Below are 19513 nucleotides of genomic sequence, written 5' to 3' on the forward strand. Positions count from 1 at the left end.
CAGTACCCAAGAAGCAAGTTTGTGAGAGCTTACGTGGGTGGGATAGGCAGGAAGGACTATATATTACAAATGTCCTGAAGAAAGATTTGACAAGATTTAGAAATACCCTGGGTATATGGGAACATGTAGAGGAGTCGGTGTGAAAAGATGTCTGGCTTACAGGTGCAGTGGCAGGAAGAACGGTAATATTGTTCACAGTGGTGATTTTACATTGTACACAAAGCCAGCCGTGAATGAAAAATTAATATATGTATATCTATAGATATATATTAATATCTATATGTATCAAGCAAATCAAGTTGGATTATTCCATGCAGAAACAGCTTGTCCACATGTACTTACAGGTGTAAACATTAGACTTATTCCAAATATTGCTTAACTCCTAAAGCTGCACATTTGTCTTTGAGATTGGAAACACTGCACATGCTTTTTGGTAAAAAGTATTTTTTTGTGGGGAAATGAATATGAGAATAGAAATAAGGTTTTGTGATAAATTGCTAGACAATGTTACTTTATTAGATGCAAACATCTCTTCTTTCTATAAAGCACAGTTGAGAATATATCTGGTTTAAAAGAAATATTCTCATGTGGCAGTGCAGCAATGGCTACTGAGGAAATAGCCGAGTCTTTTCCCTCTTTGTCCCATTTAAATATTTGATTCCCTTCTGCATGATGTAGCAGTACATTTAGTACCTTCTGATTTGTGTCCCCCTTTGTCTACCTGAATTTCTCCCTTAACCTGACCATGCCTCTCTTTCTGTACTCCTCTGTTTCTTTTTCTGTCTTCCTTTTCTTCATTTCAAGGCTGTTTTAAAGATGAGTTGCAAAAACTTGTCCCTGACTGCCTAAGGGACATTCCTGTCTTTACATTCATTTATATCTCTCATAGTAGAGGGACCAGGAGAGGGGGGGTTGGGAGGTTTTTTTTAGCCTATGTGAAATTTAACTGAGAAATTTTCGTCTTGGAAAGAAAGATGCTTGCCCGTATAGCTATAGTCATTTCATGGATAAGCGTAATGACATCCTGATGTCTGGGTTTTCTGTGAGGTGCAGGACAATGAGGATTTGGGTGATGTGTTCCCAGCAGACTTGGCTGCTGCAAGAAGCCCCGTAACATACTCCTGAGCCAGCTGCAGCACTGTAGAGCAGCTGCTGAGGTCTGTGTGCTGCAGCAAGCTTAAATGCAGGCAGCGGAAGTCAGCTAGCCTGGGGGTCACAACACTGTGAAGCTTAATGGTGAAATCACTGCTCAACAGCAGAGAAATGGTTCTCTCATTAGTTTCACATACAAGAAACCAAGATAACTAACGGCTTAGGAGCCATATAGGGCAGAAAGGGCCCAAAGAAGTAATCAATTTGACTATTTATAGCAAATATTCTCAGACCAGAGCAGAAGTTAGTTCTTCAGAAGGTTTTCCACCTGGCACTTGTATCTCTTTCATCTTGTGTGTCTCCAATATTGTCCCGCTCTGGTAGAAATCAATATACCTGAGCAACAGCAGCAGTAAGAGATGGAGGAGTTGGTGTTCTCTGCCTGTGGTGCCATTTGAAATTCCCACAAAGAGCCCTGGTATTTAGGGGAGAAAGGGAAAAAAATGCCTAAATTCCCCTTGCATTTAGGGGAAAAAGAATATGTGCTCTATTGAACATTTGGCTGTAAATGGATTACTTTGTCCATAAGTTTTTGGAAGAATTATCCATGAGTGATGACCTCGTTCCCAAATATTAGTTCCAAAGCACATGAGACATTAGCAACTGTATGTTTGACAAAATCTAGTACGTTCAACACAAGAAAAAAAAAAAGTTATTTCTTTATGCAAAGAAATCATTCTGAAGGATAATTTAGCTTTGTTTTGGTGTTGGGTTGGGTTTGGCTGGGGTTTTTTCAGCATTTTACTGTGCTTTTTTTATAGGTTTGGAGATACCACTTTGCAGGAAAACATTAACCAGGAAAACTTAGAACTTCTAAAAGAATATTACAAGCTGTTGACGGAAAAAATGCCTCCTGATTGTGAGTACAAAATAATGCAATAGCCAAGTGGCTTTGAAAAGGTTTGATCGGTGGAAGATTAGAAGATAGTAATATTAGCACAATATTAGTGTGCAGCTTTTAAATTTAGGCCTCAATCCCATAACTTGTTCCATAAGTTAAACACTTTGTGCCTGTACACAGCCCTGCTGAAGTCAGTAGTGATTGCAGGCCCAAGGCCATAGCAGAAACTACAGGGCGAGTGAAACAGAGTAATGATGAACTAAACAGCTCTTTTAAATTATTAATATAATATGCTTTTTAATATTTCAAGTAGAGGACAGTCTGTACCTACTATATTTGTACAGAAATACTCGGTGGGAATTTTCATCAGTTTGTCACTCTCTCCATTCTTATTTTGAGTATGTATTAAGGTATGGCAAACCACTGAGAACTCTGCAAATGCAAATATAAGCAATGAGCCTCATCATAATGTCACTGATATTAATAGCATGATTCCATCAGAATAGGCCCTATATTCCAATTTACAGAAAGTTGGTATTTTAAACATTACTTTGTTGAAAGCAAACACTGGAAAGATGATTTGTATCAATCTAATCCTGTTAAAGTAGTCTTAATGCCTAAGCTATATTCACAAATGTTGCAGATTTTACAGCCTGATTTTAAATAGCTTGGATTTAGGTCTCTGCTCCTTCACCTTGGGCAAGGGCGGGGCATATCTTTTGAATCTAAAGATCTGTCATCCTGCAGGACATGTGTGTAGCTCCTCATGGTGAATACTGCTGGTTAAAATCCTGTGCAAAGCTTCTGTTCTCTTACAGAACACCTTGTGTTGATTACTTTTGCAAATTATCCATTACATGTATGTACTTGAAATTATATCTAATGTGTCACTGTATATGTGAACATGTTTATCTTTTATATCGGGGTGATTTTCATTTGTTAATCATTTTGACAGAAGTGAAAGCTTTGTTCCTAAATGGTGGGCAGTATGCCCATCCATCCACCCACATCTCTAGTATTTCTAGGATTTCTACAGAGAAACTCATACAAGAAGTTAGTAATTAATTTAGGGGAATCCTGCCAAGAAAGCATCCTGAAAAACTAATCTCATCTGGGGTTAGGTCTAAGGTAGATCTGCTACCTCATAAATGGATCTGATTATATAAAAGCAAAAATTTGCAGGCAGATAGTATTGGCTGCTTTTCATTAACAGAAACTAACCTTGTACTGTCTTCCCGCAGAAAGGTTATTAGTGAGCCACACAGTCTTCCTGGACTTCTTCCAGACTGTGCAGGCTTTTGAGAACTACGCTGGTCTAATTCATCATGTCTTTTCTGGTTATTATTACCTTCTTGCTTTTTCGCTACCTCTAAGATCTGAGTCTGTTCTTTGTCCAAATTTTTACAGAACATGAAGCACCTTCTGGTTCCATTGCCCAGTAGCTTCCTGCCGTTATACAGAATCACTCTTTTGGCTTTGAGGAATGTGCCTTTTAAACCAGCTCCCTGGAAAAAAGTGAAGCTCTCCAAGTTGTTCAGCTGGGGGAGGACTTCGATTCCTCCCCTGCTCCCCCACCTCTGTGCTCAAGTACTTAGAAAGATAAACCTCCATCCAAGCTGGCAGCAGCCCTGCTGTTGTAGCCAAGTGAGAGACGTTCGGTATTGATGGGCTCCTTGATGGCTTTGTCACACCTTTCCAGATAGTTTCCTGTAGTGCCAAATCCGTGCTACAAAATAAGTGCAGGACCCAGCTCACAAAGCTGTAAATTACAAATAGTGCTCAGAAAGCCAGACAGAATTTGAGGACTCGCAGCCCTGTTGGCCAGGCTTAGGCAGCCTCACCTGCCTGCTGCTTCATTCATGTGTTCCCTTTCAAAGAATTCCATTTTCCACTCCCATAAAGGTATTGCCACCTTTGCTATTAGTTTTTCCTCTCATCTCTGTAATTTCCATTGCCAATAATATTCTAGCTTTCTCTCTATTCCCAATTATTAAAAGTCTTCAGCTGCATGTAACTGCATATGCCAAATGCAGTTTTCTATCTTCTTTTAGACGAATATGCGCTCTGTCATTCTCCTGTTTCTTAATCTCTTTAATTCTCCAATAGGAAACTCTGAAAACGATAAATAACAATGTGCTCCCAGAAAGATTCCTACCAAAAATGCCAACCAAATGTAGTTCTGGTTTAGGCACCAAAACAGTACTGCTTTTATAGAATAGCTGATGATAGTAAGGGTACAAAAATGTATGATTGTTGTTTAGTAGTACATAATTAATTGAAAAGAACGGGTTAGAACTCAATTTAAATATCTGAAAGCATGAAATCGGAGAAACCTATGTTGCAAGTGATATTCGGTGTTGCTGGTTTGATGATACCTAACACCCACAGCAACATCAGTGTTGCAAAGTATTGTCCCATGTGAGCCGAGGGGTGCATGCAAGGTTTAGAAATCCTGCAAGCAAATACAGATTTTCTTCCATAGTATCATAATGCATGTAGCAGTACATGCATTTTCAACATAAAGTCAATGGGTCTGTTTTGTACTTGCAGGCTTCTCCCCCTTGTAATCTGTGAGAATGATTTGACAGTTTAATACTGCTTTGTGACACAAGGAATTTAAGCGATCGATCACATCCAGTCAAGATGCAGCTCCTTCGGCAACATTATAAATTAGGAGAATCTTGCTTTACCTATGGTGAAGTCATCTCTCTGAGATGATGCATTTTCTGCTGTGAACCAAAGGAAAACTGCTTTGAAGCAATAAAATGTTTACATAGTGATACATTCTCGTAATCTGGAAGCATCTTTTTACAGGACTCGTTCTATGCTATGTGTTTTAAAGAAACAGATGCAGGATAAGTATTATGGGCTAGCAGGTTGTGGTGTATTTTTATATGCTCTGCATTATCTAATTGTATGATCAGGAATTGTAATACGCAGATAAAACAGTCCTCATTAAGATGATTACAAAACTAGTTTCAATGTACTTTTCCTGCATTTTTTTTTTCTCTTTGGCAGCACAGTATGAGTAAGGCAACTTAGACATTTTTAGAATAGTTCTTTCTGAGTATATTTAAATTACTTCTTACTATGAATCATGGATAAGGGAAACTACAGAAGTCATTAGAGATAGAAGGTAAAAAGCCTGTTGATAAGACGGATCATTCCAGCTGTGATCAGGTTAGGAGAATGGATTTTGACCTCCATTAGCATTTGCCTCATTTTTACTCTTTGAATTGAATATAAATCTCAGGTTTTGGGTTTGAGGCTTGGGTTGCTTTTTTTTTTCCCACTGGATGGAACATCTTACTTTTTTTGTTGAAAAAATCTATCAGTTTATCAGTTTGGTTTAATTTTGTTTCAGCTGGTTCTGAGCCTTTCTTTGGTGATAACTATTATTAAATTTATTTTTACTTCACTTCCATAAGATGAAATCATTTCAAAAAACAGATTTTGGTTGTTTCTACTGATTTTCAAAACTAATGAAGATAAAGGTAACATTAGAACAAAGCCCTCCTATATATACATGGAAAACAGAAGAGCAAATGAAATTGCCCACTCTTGAATTCCCTCTAGGCATCTATGATGAATAAAACTTCAGTTCAGCTGCCATACCCAGGGCAAGTAGGTAAAATTTTGGATTTTAAGTAAACCTGAAATTATTTTGTATTTCAAAATTAAAGTCCCATTTAATTTCAGATTGAGAAATATACTTTGTTAGATTGGGGGGGGGTATTTAGTGCTGTTTAACCCTTCTGTTATGTTATATTAGGAACTAAAGCATCATTTTAAAACTAAAATGAGATGTTCCATTTTGAAAACAAAAGCAAAATATTTTGACTTAAAAAAAATCATCCCATCAAGGCAAGTTTTAATACACTCAGTTATTTCTCTACTCATTTCCACTGAATGTCTGTAATAGTTGATGAACAGAACTACCGCAGAGATTTGAATGTTTTCACCATCCATTTATAAGATAAAAATTGAAGGCACTTTAATTTTCCATGGTGAAGATCTTAGGGAGGACAACCCAATACTTAGAAAGAAATAAGGTTCGCTTATTCCCTAAATATTTAGCTGGTGCTTTCCATCCTATGTTTCTGAATAAGGCTGTAAATAATAGACCTCTTCTTTAATATGGGCATTCTTTAGTCAGCACAACCCTATCATCAACCTTATCACCCTTTTTTTTTTCCAGGTCTACCACATTTTCAAGAACAAAATGATTTAAAGGGATTGCTAGAAAATCTCCATCAAAATATCCAGGCCAAAAAGAGAAAGAATGTCGAAATCATGTGGCTGGCTGCGACGGTAAGCTCTCTTGTTTCAAATACATTCACGTGATGAACTAATTTTCACTTGCCTGCTGATATTCTACGTGCAATGGATTTTAAGGATATGATTGGAAAACTCAATGATTAAAGTAGGTAGATATGCTGAAATGGCTCTCTAGCATGTCCATTCTGATGGTCTCTCATCCCACTTATGAATATATCTCTTCTTCCTACACTTAAATTACAGGTACTTTCTTTCTGTCACTTTCTTAACTGGTAGAACTGGCTAGAATTCAAAGCCAGAGATGGTCTTGGTCTCTTTGTTGTCCCTACATCCTCCAAGCCCTTTTCTGCAGAGCTTCTCCTAGCCAGGCAGTCTGTGGCCTGTGCCGCTGCTTGGGGTTGTTTTGTCCCAGATGCAGGATTCTTCATTTATCTCAGTGAGTGCTGTAACAGGGAAAAAGAGGTTTGCTTTTTGTTTGGGGCATGTTTTTTCTTTAACTAACTGAGTCTGGTTTTAGGCAGAGGAATCCCTTCATCCCCAGTAGGGGCAGAATCAATTCCTTGGATGATCATGCATAGCTATAAATATATCACCTCATATGAGAGAGACAATACAGTATTCAGCTACAGTATCTAGCTTTTGTTGTTGTTTAAAATCATATCCATTCTTTGATAATATAAAATTTGGTTATTATTTTCCTTTTATTGTTTAGTGTCCATAAGCCTTGAGGTATGATGCAAGACATGATTGCTTGCTCTGGGTTTTGTTTAATATTGCTGTACTCAACTTTTGATTTTCTGTAATTAAGGTACTTATGTTTTATAAATAAGTGTTTAATTGTATCAGTACAACTTTTAGTCAATCACATTTTATGGCTTTGTTTAGCCAGTGTCACCATGACAGCCACTCCAAGGACACGGATAGCTGGATATGCAAAGGGCAGATGTTCAGGCACAGGGAGAAAAAAGCAGAATGTTTATTAAACAGTGAATGATACTTACTTTGCTTTATTCACATAATTCCTTTTTGTTTGCCAATTCTGTGGGTTTTGCACATACATGTTAAAAAAACCCAACACAGCAACGCTTAGATGTTTCGAAAAAGCTCAAGCTTCTCAGGAATGTGAAATTCAACCAGGTGATTGTCTTAGATTTCGAAAAGTGCCCTTGGTGTCTCTGCCCATTTATACAAGCAAAGCCTTGAGTCTTTGGTATCTACTGAAATTGAAGCAAGACCTTGTGTTTTGGGGAACTTTGAAATGCATATACCCTTCAAGGCAAATAAATATTTGATACAAAATATTAATAAAATTTTCCATGACTTTTCATTAACACCAGGAACAAGACAATATTAACTATGTCTTTGTGTTAATAACACTGCTATAATTTTTTAGATTGCTAATAACACTTTGCCTTGTGGTTAATAAATATTATCACATGCTATTGCAGTATAAATCTGTTGTGAGTAAAAATATAAGCTTCTCTTGCAGTAACAGTTCTGCAATTGCTATGAAACATTGCTTTTTAAAACAGTAAAAGATAAATCAGTACAGGATAATGTAAAATGAGCTGCAAAGAATATGACAGAATTTACTTAATCTTCAGACATAGAAAGTTGTCTTCTACCATCTATTCAGGATTCTCTGAAAATAATTTCATGGGTAAAAAGCATTCTTCAGACATACAGACTATTTCAGATTTTTGCTTCACTGTATTCTATTTCTCTTTACCTTACTGTAACCTTCTGACATGAGTACTTCTGGACCCATTGATCTACACACTGTTATACTATGTTACATTTGTTTATTGGAAAGGCGTGATTCCCTGCTGTAAGGACGTCACTTTGTTATTGCAGTAGATGTATGAGATTCTACATGGATATGCATATGTATCTGCACCTGCGTATAGTCCCTGTTGTAATGGGACTGTGAGAATACATCTGCATTTTAAAAGTCAACTTTCGCAAATGGTATCACAAACATTTCTTATTCTAAATATAATGGGACAGAGATTTAAATACTACATCTTTTTATTTCCTAAGCTGCACCCTTCATCTCCTGTCTTGTATCAGGAGAAATAATCAGAGTATTGATTTATCCTTGGTTTAGTCTTCGTGATTTTATATGCTTTTATCATCCCTCCTTAAACTTAATCACAATCCTAATCATTTAAATCTGTGTTTGTAAGGGAGACTTTCTAAAGCTCAGATAAATGTTAAGTCATTTCTCCCTCTCCTATATCTTCAGTATATTTGGGGAAGAAGTGAGCAAAATTGAAGATAAAATTCAGGCTGGACATTAATTGTAAGCTGTGTGTTCTGATATAATGATATTACCATATATTTGCTGTTGTCCCTTATTAGATTTCTAGAGCATCAGATCATTGTGTTTGCCCATTTTAATTATTTACTTTGTTTAACTGTTGGTGCTTAGGGAACTGAGTCATTCTGAGGATTTATCTGGGCCAGCCTATCAGGTTAACCTACATTTCTCCTTAAATCAGAATCTAAGGACTTTATAATTTGTTTATTTAAGTTGACAGGTTGTTTTCTATTTAATCCACTTTAAAATGATCGAGACATTGGTACTGAACTTCAATGAAAAATAAGCTGTGGTTATGGTCATTTGCCTGTTGTGCCTAGAATGCTTCTCAGTTCAAAGCTGACTCTCACTGGCCAGCGCTTTATATGTATGCTCTCAGCCCAGATTTGGGATTTCGTCTCTCCTTCCCGCATCAGAGGCCATCGCTCATCCAGAATGATTTTTCTCCTGTTTTTTCTCTTTTTTTGGTGTGACTCATTCACTTTGAATAGTCGCAATGACTCACGGACTTCAAAAGCGACCAGTGTAAAGAGAATTAATCTCTTCAATTAAGCAGTTAACTTCTTTCACAGTGTTATCAGCCCTACTTGATACTTTCTTAAAAAGACCTGTCTTATAGTACTTTATTTGAATCTCAATGCAATTTTCCAAATTTTTAAACAGATTTAAGTTTTAAGATTCTGAATTATAGGAGGGAAGAAGCACTCACAGGTTCTCCTTTGCTAGCCTGTACTACTTTGGGTTCAAAGTTAGATTCAATTAATTAATTCCCTGGATTCAACTTTTGAGGTCGCCCTTACCATGATATCACAAAGACCTTAAAGACTGTAAGTATTGTCTGGGCCATTGATTTTAATAGAATTTCTGAGAATGGAATTAACGGATGAAAAAGTGCTTATTTGCTGAAGTGAGATTATGAGATCATGTTCCAGTTTCATCCTGCAAGATCCCAAGTAAACACTTGATAGCCAAGCTGGGAAGTTCCTTAGGATGTGGCCTGACTGCTGTAATTTATTGCCTTGCCCTATTCTCATAACTATTTCCTTTTCTGATGCTGTTACAGCTATGATGGTCCAGGGACAGGAGCCAGCAAAGCTGGGCAGAGGCTATTACCTTTTCTTAGGACAGTGTACATCAGGGGAAAGGTAGACCCATGCTTGGGCACGCCAGCTCTCCTTCAAGTTTTTCTAGTAAAATATTGTTTGAGCACAAAGTATAAACTAATGGGCTGGTACAATGAAAAATTGATTCTTAATGTGAGAAATTATAAAAAATATGTCATGGTTCCCTTATCCCATATATTTTTGTCAAAATGTACAGAGAAAGTAGACGCTCCATGGCAGTCATTTGTGTTAGGCTTTAATTGTTCTGGGTCACGCATCGGTCAGTTTTACTATTGAAAACAAAAGACCATGTTTAAATTCAGTACATAGATAGATGTGTCTGAATCCGTACCCTGACGAGGAGTTAGTCCTCTACGTTCGTGAGCCTGAGTTAAAAAAGACTTGCCAAAGTTTTTCTTAGTTTTTTCCACATTCATTGGGTGCACAGACAATTAAGCTTTAATGGAATAGGGTGCCTGTCACAAAGTGAGTTAAAAATGAAGCAACTTTCCCTTTTATAGTCTGGGCTAACACAAATGCTTTTTATTTCGAGTTCAGGAAATTGGATGCAATGGTTTGGTAAGCTGTAGTACATGTAGACATTTTAGTGACTTGCTTAAAATGCTTAGGACTAAGAACAGTAGATTTTTATTGGTTTTTGGGTTGGGTCCACTGACAGTTTCTTGCTTCACTTGAGGGGGGTGGTGTTGGGGTGAGCAGGAGAGAGACTTGATTGCGACTGCGGTGCAAGACTGTGTGCAGCGCTCTTTTAAAATCAGTAAGGGCTCCTTTTTCCTCAGTGGACAGGTTATTTGTAGGCTTGTCCTGCTAATGAAAGCCCTGAAGATCTGCTTTTAAAATGTGTCATTTGGACAAATTGGAAATGGGCTATAGATCAGTAGCTATAATCTTTTGGTGCTATTTTTGTGGAGTGTTAATGCTGCAAATTCATAAACAAAAGATAAATTTACAGTTCTTTTCAGCACATTTTCACCTTTTGTGGCACTGTGTCAGGCCAGCATGGGCATAATCCTTAGAATATGAAAATTCCCAAGGCAGTGCTAATAACTGATTTAACTGCAAAGGCACATGTCAGCAGCAGTGATTCAGGTTGGAATTACTACCTTTCAATAGCTAATTTTTTCTTGAGAAATACTGTAGCTCTCTGTATTCATTGTCTGTGAGTGCAAAATTGTGGGAGTTTCAGAGTCTGCCTAGCGTGTAGAGAACACAAGGTGTGACAAGGGCAATCCTTTGAGGTCTGCCTGTGTTTCAGATTTGCCGTAAGCTGAATGGAGTCCGTTTCACCTGTTGCAAAAGTGCCAAAGACCGGACATCCATGTCAGTGACGCTGGAGCAGTGCTCCATCTTGAGGGACGAGCATCAGCTTCACAAAGACTTCTTTATTCGGGCGCTGGATTGTATGAGAAGGTATGTGGAGATTATTGCATGTCCCTTGCATTTTGAGCTAAGCCAGGAACTACGGTACAGAACAGTCTAAAGCCGGTTGCAAATGCGTGATAGGCCCCAGTCCTGATTTAGCAGAGAGCTGACCAGCAGCATGCCAGCTGGTAAGTCACTTTTGCATGCAAGGTCTTTGCAACTGTGTGTTTTATCACTAATTAACAGGTTCTGAGATAGATATGTGAAACCTTGTAAGTGTCGCTTCACTGCCTGTAGAATTTGACCAAGGTAAATAGCAGTTATTTTAGCAATTTCTTAGGCTTTCATAAGGCTTAAAATTTGAACAATTTTAACAACATTCTATGACAATGAAGTTACTTTCTGGTTTAAGGCTATTTTTTAAATGTTTACACACTCATTAAATAATTTGTATAAAATTTAGACAAATATTGTGAAAGCAGAATAAGCATGTGTTACAGATGGCAATTCTTATTAGCTCATGTTATTAAAAATAAAAGAAAGACCCAAGTAGGTTTGGACCGGTGGTGGTTGCTATGAATATCTGATAAAATCTTTACTGTGCTTAAAAAAAAAAAAAAAAAGTTTCATTCTAAATTACAACTATGCAGAAATTGAGGGTGATGTTATCAGGAATGTGTAATTAAAAGATGCAAAGATTTCTGATTATCTGAATCTTCGATGAATTAAAAAAAACATTGAGCAAACGAGTTTTGATCATAAAATGAATCCAGATGCTATATTCTCTAAAGAAACGTTCCTCATTGCCTTTAATGAGTACTGCATTGTATTTTCTATAAAAGTTTTAAAAAATGTATCCACAACATTCAAATAATATATAACAAAGGCCACTGCAAAACTAACAGAAAATATTCTGGTCAGCCTGCAAAGAAGTAACCGAATCATATCTTGCACTTACGTGAAACACAGATTGTTTGCATGTTGGATTTGCAAAGATCATATCTAAGTAAACAATCATGTTTAAAGTCTGTAATCGATAATCCTTGACCTTAATATTTAGTATTGTCAGACTAGGTGTTTAATGTCTAGATTAATACTGTAGGTTTACACATGTTGGGTCCTTTTGTCTTTTGGCAAAGATCGGTATTCTAAAGAAAGAAGGTAATGTTTACAAAGAGTAATTGAGCAGAGGACTGAGATGGCTTAGATGTAGAGTTGGTTTGCAAGGTGCTAGTGTAGTGTGATGTATTAAACTGAGGTGTATCGTGTTGTAGGTGTCATTAGCTTGCTTAAATCCCTTCGTCTGCAGTATTTCAGTGAGTGAATGACTTGTGTGCAGTCTTTCATAACTACATGTTTTATCATTAATGAAAAATCTCTGAGTTTTCTGTGTTAAATTTCATTTGTGTTGGCATTTCAAGTATGTGGTTTTTTTTTTCCTTTATGTCTCCAATAAATACAAAAGTGTGTAAGCTACATTAAATTACCAGATACGGGCAAACTAATTATATAAAATCATTATTATGTTAGAATAACACTGAGTAGTAGATTGGAAAAGTTTCACAGATAGAAACCTGATTTGAAAAAAAAAAAAAAAAAAAAAAGTCCTGATATTTATACAAACTAACTTGTTACTACAACAGTGTAGTAGGTTAAGTGACTTCGAGTGCTTTTATATCATGTAACTGATGTGAAAGCTGAGAAGATTAACACATTAGTTGTATTTGCAGGGAAAAATAAATTGGAGTCACAAAAGAATGCTGAAAAGCCCAGACAATCTGGAGAAAACTTAAAAAAAATAAGTGAGCAGATGGGTATATGGGGTTGAAGCCCCATCACAAAATGTTAATTCTGTGGGTTTGCTGTAGTTTTAAACACAGAAAAGCTTTATGCTGCTAGTAGCCTGTAAATGAATTTGAAACAGCCTTGACTGCAGTAGTTGCTATGTTGGTTGGAAGGTAACAGTTTTGACTTGGGTGGTTGGATGGTCTGGGACTTAAAACAAGGGCCTTGCAAGTAGTGGCAGTAGCATACAAAATAACCTGCACCATCAGGATAATAAATAAATAGATCTTTTGCCTATGCTAGTTTCTATCTGTAGAACACTGGTCACACAACTGAAGGTTAAAAAAAAAGAGCAGCCAACTCTACTTTTTTTTTTCTCATGAGCTGGTGAATTAAAGCCCAAAAATTCAGAACAGAAGAATAAAAATGTAAAATTGGTATAGATAGTACTTAACTCTATGGTGCTCCCACCGAGAGCTGGTCAGACAGTTTTCAGAGCTGCCTTTGAGCGCTTTTTGTGGTATCTTGGGTGCTACAGATGTTCAGCAGGGACTGTTTGTCCCTCCCCACCGCCCATCTGTTGCTGGAGGTACTTATGGAGCAGCGCTGGAAGCGACGCAGGCCTTCCTCCCTCTCCACCCCTGACTAGGTAGCGTGGCAAGGACCGTCCAGCTGGCCTCTCTTGTAGGCAGATGGAGAAAGGTGAATTGCAGAGAAAAGCAATTTGAGAGAGCAAGCTGGGAAGGAAAGAACAGGCAGGCAAAAGGGAGGGGAGAAAAAGCCGTAATTTCCACAGGAAGAGATATAATGGCGGTTCAACTAAATCTCCTGTATTTTACTTGAGGGAAGTTTGGCAGCTACGTTTTTGAGGTTTGTGTGAATGAGGTCAACAGACTTGTTTGGTCGTCATTGTGATGCTTGCCCTTTTATCCTTTCTTTTTATTTGGTTTCTATTGCAGAGCGTTATTTGAAAGATTATGCTGTGCGTTTCTAAGCTTTTCATTGACAGCTTGTAGAAGCTTTTAGAATGATTTTCACATCTAAAAGAATCTATTTTGTTTTAAGAGCAGACAGAAAAAAACTTTGCGATTTAATTTATAATTTTAACAATTTTCCCCTGATGAATCTTCTCTAGTTAAACTCTGTCAATCAAATCCCTTTATGCTGATTGCCACAAATCACTTTTAAGCCTTTCAAAAGAACAAGTAGACAAGAAAAATTCGATTTTAACATCCAGAATCCTAACAGATTGATCTTTGAAAGGCTTCTTTCAAGAGTTAACTGTAGGAGATAGAGAGTACTGTGAAACAAAGTGAGTTGTAAAAGTAAATGGCGATTCAAAAGCAGCCTTTATTGGAAATGCCATGATTTTGAGATATGAAAATTATAAAGGTGCCTGTGTAACTGTAAAGCTTTTTCTTTTCCTGCCAGCGCTGACACAGCTTTGGTGGCTATTGTGAAAGGGAAGCATGTGCTTATGGGTTTCTGCTTCCTTGCCACCAGACGTGTGGAGATGCTGGACTTCTGCATGCTGCTGCTTTTCAGCTTCTCTGATGTCCCTAGAATTTTGAGCAAACCAGAGGCAATTTCAGATGTTTCGGTTTGTTTACTTCGATGTACATTGCACAGCGCTGTTTTGGAAAATACTGCCAGTAGCTGTTATTTAATGACTTAGTTTGTAACTGGAATCAGTGTCTTGTAGTGATAAACTTATATGATGTTTACTGCTTAAAAAAAAAAGAAAAAAAAAGCTGTGCAAAAATCCTTCCATTAGTTGTCCCTGTAGCTTATCTAAAATGTGGCGGAACAATGATAGGAATTCAAGCTTTATCACTTAGAATATATAGCATATGGTTTTGTCTTCTGAGCGTAACTCTAGCCATTATGATGCTGCAGTTGATGTGTACGCGAAGCAGCTAGTCCATAAATGATTCTACATATTATGGTTTCTTTGGTATATGTATGTGACTTCCATTGATCTTAGTGACATGCATAGTGCAGAATGAGGAAAATCCATACGTTATCCTCTTTGTATCAAGTGCTTGCAATTCACATCATACTAAAGTCATATTTACGATGTTGCTGCCGCTTTCAAATCATATTCTTTTCTTATTTTTCCATTCACCAATATGTAAACGTTGCCTGTCATTCAATGTTAACTATATTCTAAGAGACAGTAGAGAGACAAAACTGATTTACCCGAGTTCATTGCAGTATCTGTCACTCGATTCTACTTTTCATCTTTAGAGCTGGCCAGTGCTTAAGGGAGGTTGAACCCTTGTAGGCAGCACACTATGAAGCAGTTCCGTAAAACTCATTTGATGTTTTCTTTTTTTTTTTTTTCTTCCCTTTCTTTTCTGAACCTATTTAATTTTAATATTTCAGTGACAGGTCCCCTTTTGGAGGCCTTGGGTAGTACGTAACCTCAGAATCTCCTGGGGTTTGAGCATGTTTCCAATAAAGCCTCAAAAGTAAAAACAAGCAAAAGAAATGACAAATCCACTGTCTACGGTGAAGCCTCCGGGCTTTCAGCCTTATCATTCTTGGAAGGGCACAATACCTGTCAGATATTTCAGATACTGAATACAAAATTTAACTCAATGTAGGACACACTATTTTCACCAGAAACAGTAGTCAAGGATATTTCAGGTTATTTTTAGATAAACTGCCAATCAAAAATCTGATTGAAGCACAAATACGCAGAATGAATGGTCTGGGCAACAAGGTATGGGCTTTTGATGGCCCAATTATGAAGCAAATAGCTCCTTTTTAAAGAGTTGTTTGAGAGCATCTGTTCTTAAAGATCATCTTAAAGATGTGCGAGTTGAGAAGGAGGGATAGCTGTAATAGCTCTTTAATCGGGGACTTCTAGATGTTCTGGGCGGAATCAATAGGCCCGGGCTGAGATGGACCTCGGCCATGGAAGGGCCTGTACCAAACAACGCAGTGTTGTGATTGCTACGTGGACTAGGAAGCAGGAGCAAAGGGACAGGATGGGAGACCAGGATCCACGTGCAGATCTTCCTCTGCCTTTCTCCCGTCTCCCAGCTCTCAGCCTGCCTCTGCGAGCTTCTGGCAATAGATGCAGCGCGTGAGGAGTCACACAGAAGAGGAAGCACATGTTCTCCTCTTACCTTTTCTTTTTCCAGCCCATCTGACCTTCCCCATTTTTTTTTTTTCTGAGAGTATTAGCGCAGTGTAAGCAAAACTTAAAAGGGGAGAGCCTGGCTTCCAACATGGACTTTCCCATCATTCTATGGTTCTTCAGAAACTTCACATTTATATATTTTGAGGTACAAACTTTAGACGGAAAGATTTGCATTACCTAATGTATTGAAAGAGGCCTGGCATTAAGTAACAGCAAGTTCCAATTTTGGTGCATTGAACCACCATGAATTTTGTTTTCTACAACTAAATTACTAGTTTTTTAAAGAGCAACAGTGTGCAGAGGAAAAGAAAACAAAATGGAGAGAGGTGGTCACAAGATGTCATAAGAATCAATGCAACTGGCACCTTATTGGACTGGTTTAGGATAAAGGTCTATTTCTGAGCATCCTTCTGGAAGGAGGAGGAGAATTGCAGACAACCATTGCGGACAAAGTATCAAACAGGAGCTTGAAAAGGCTGTGTTAAATCTAAGGTTTTCTAATATAAGTACTCAATTTCACAAAATTGATCTTTATAATGTGTCTTTAAAGCAATTCTCTGGTTTTTAAGACTTAAAAAAAAAAAAAAAAAAAGGCCAAGAAAAAAAAAAGGGGAAGGAAACCCAAACACACTTTATTTGCACCTTATCAGGCTCAGGAAGGTTATCAGTGAGGTTCAGGCTTCTACATGGGAAAATGAAGCAAATAAAATTGGCAGTTGTTTTGTAATATAGTGTCACACATTTTGTCTGTTTCAGTGGGGTCAGATGTTCAAGTCCGTGTTTTGCAGGGGAATGTTCTCTAGCTGACTACAGAAGTTTCATTTCTCCTGTACCTCGTTTCTCCAGCTTCTTCCCAAATACTGATTTCAGACTTTTCTCACCAGCACCCCAGTCAGAGTCCTGAGAACTCTCTCAGGAGAACTTTCTCATCTTCCTCTTTTTCACCAGACTATTGCTTGAATATTTCCCTCTGGTGGCTCCTTCCTCCTCTGCGACGCATGTGGCTCTCTGTCTTTCTTCTCTTCGGAGCTTGGGCCCTGGCCTCAGTAACAATCCAGAGAGAAGAGCAGAGAGTCCCCCTGCCTCGTTGCTTTTGCTTCATATTGCAGCTGTCATCATCTGCTCTGCCAGGGAGAAGAACAGCAAGGAAAAGTCTTGTCTGACCCCGTGACCTGGCAGGCGTTCAGCATAGATTGAATCCTCAAAGCGTGTACCTGCTGAATTTTAACAAGTCTTTGTTAGGAAGAGGTGATTTGAGATCTTGCAGGAGTAGGCTCTTACAATAGTTACATCTCTTATACCTTTATTGCCTTGGTGCAGAATATCAAATCCTGCTCTTCAGCACGGAGGTAATAGTAATCACCTCAAAAAAAAGAAAAAAAAAAACCAACCACCAGCCAAAAAAACCATTGTAGGTTTGAATTTTATCCATTCAAAATGAACTAACAATTGAAAGTAGAATCTTAATGGAAAACATTGTGTAACCTTAATTACAGTAGCCCTTCCCCTGGAACCTATAATAATATTCTTGAGTTGATCGCTGGGGAGGAAGGGAGTGTTCAAGGGGAAACGGTAAAAACCTTTGCCCCTCTTTGCAAGGAATATTTAGAGACGTGACCCAGGCTACGTCACCGAAACTCTTAGCTTTTCAGCAGGCAGTAAGCCAGAATTTGTGAAGTAAATGCTTAGTTTTCCTGTCAGTCCATGGAGGGAAGGTAGTGCCATAAGCAATCTGTATTGTCTCTGATTTTGGACGCCAGCATTAGGTGAGCAAGTCCTTGAAATGCACCTGCTTCTCCTTCATTGATTACGTAGGAAAGGTGGGTACTTCAAGAAAACTCAGAACCTGGCAGTAAATTTTCACTACTGAGTAGTAAAACATACTAATATATCAATTGCAGTGTATTACAGGAAAAAAAAGTTCCTTATCCATTAAAAAGGAAATGTTTGACCATGTTGGAGTTTTAGCTTTGTGACAACAAGATAGAAACTTTGATTCGCTGTGATCTTTTTGCTGAAGGGAGTCCTTGCCCTTTGACTTCAGGTTGTATGTGACACACTTCTCCAAAAGAGAACCAGGTGTAATGGAATTCCAATCAGAAACTCACCCTACTCTGAGTTCTTCTGCTCTGATTTGTGCTTTTTGTTTCCCACTGAGATATCAACAGGGTAAATGATTTGTTAACTAGCCTGTATTAGTGTTTGCCATATCTTGACCCAAATGAGAGTATAGGGAATTGAGCTATGCCTTCCCTTTCAGTGAATGTTTTAATTATTCAGTGTAGACAGTGATAAAGGTGTGTAATTAATTACCAGGTGCACACTATGATCACGTAGTTTTCAAAACCAGCCAAATGCAAAAACCTTCTCCGATAAATTTGCTTTCCCGTTTAGTACCACAGCCGGTGTTTGGATCGTTCATAGTGCAGCAGTGAAATTAAACACTGCATCTCGACTAATTAAAAATAGGAAAAGGAAAGTGCTTACACTGTTCGCATTCCGAAAAAAGGTCTTCTAATGTAAAGTGTTTCTGTCACTTTTGTCATACGTAGATTACAGGACTATAGTTTTCCTGGACTTCACCTGCCATGGTTAGGCAAATCTAGCATGCAAGCAGTCCGCTTATCTGAAAATATTGTTGGTGTTCACTCGTGAGATTCTTCTACACATCCATGGAAGACTTCATTAATGGCCTCATTCATTTGGTGCTCTAGTGCTTATGCTATTGCTTATTCAGAACTTCCCTGAAAGACTAGGTCTTACCTGAAATCAGAAACTAGATGTGTTATACTCACCAGAGTGAGTAATACTAGGTTTCTTCCTATTATATTCCACTTCTATTAAGATTTTCTGAGTGTGTGGGGAAAGTCCTGTATGCATTTTTATTATCTGTTAAAACTCCGTGTGCCACAGCTGAATTACCATGGCTTTGACCACATACAGCTAAATCTCTCAGGAAAAGCAACGCTGCCAAGTCTAAAATTTAGATAAGAAAGGAGCAGGAAATGAGAATAAGTGGGTAGTAATAGAACACAATAGCTGGTTAAAATTATCATGGATCCAATCTCATCAAGAATTTACCTGCCTCTAAAACTATATTCTTCTCAGAATAATATAACATGGGCAGGGAGAGCTTGTAATTTCCTTCCTGCAGTCCCAGCCATGTGCAGACTGTGGAGAAGTCAGAGGAGACACAGAAAAAGAGTAGCAAGTCGCTGCTGTTCTGGAAAGGGTGTTTTGTCACAGAAGATTCTGCCTTTCTTCAGGAGAAAGATGATGTAGTGTCGGGCTACCGCTCTAGTTGGCTTATGTAGAAAGCAGGTAACAGAGGCATTTCTAGGTGTATTTTTGCTCTTGTTTTAGGCTCCCTTAATCCAATTTAGTTTCTTTTGTAGGAATATTCTCTGCTCAGATAATCATAATCTCTTCTCAACCAGTAGCCCTGTTCCAGTTTTCTTCCATAAGCTCCCTGCTCCCCCCCGCCTTCAGTCTGCTGCTCTATT

General features: G+C 38.0%; 1 protein-coding gene across 5 annotated transcripts in view; it reads left to right on the forward strand.

Moving 5' to 3' along the window:
• Nucleotides 1-19513, forward strand: part of INPP4B (inositol polyphosphate-4-phosphatase type II B) — a 296620-nt gene that overhangs the window by 244476 nt on the left and 32631 nt on the right. For all 5 annotated transcript variants that reach the window (XM_087736750.1, XM_087736748.1, XM_009468757.2 and 2 more), the window contains 3 exons: nt 1914-2011; nt 6192-6304; nt 10971-11125. In XM_087736750.1, coding sequence (XP_087592876.1) covers nt 1914-2011; nt 6192-6304; nt 10971-11125 — 366 coding nt within the window. The remainder of the gene's footprint in view (nt 1-1913; nt 2012-6191; nt 6305-10970; nt 11126-19513) is intronic.

The sequence above is a fragment of the Nipponia nippon genome, unplaced genomic scaffold (assembly GCF_047370975.1).
Source record: "Nipponia nippon isolate SJK-2023a ecotype South Korea unplaced genomic scaffold, ASM4737097v1 scaffold_6, whole genome shotgun sequence".
NCBI classification, from domain to species: domain Eukaryota; kingdom Metazoa; phylum Chordata; class Aves; order Pelecaniformes; family Threskiornithidae; genus Nipponia; species Nipponia nippon.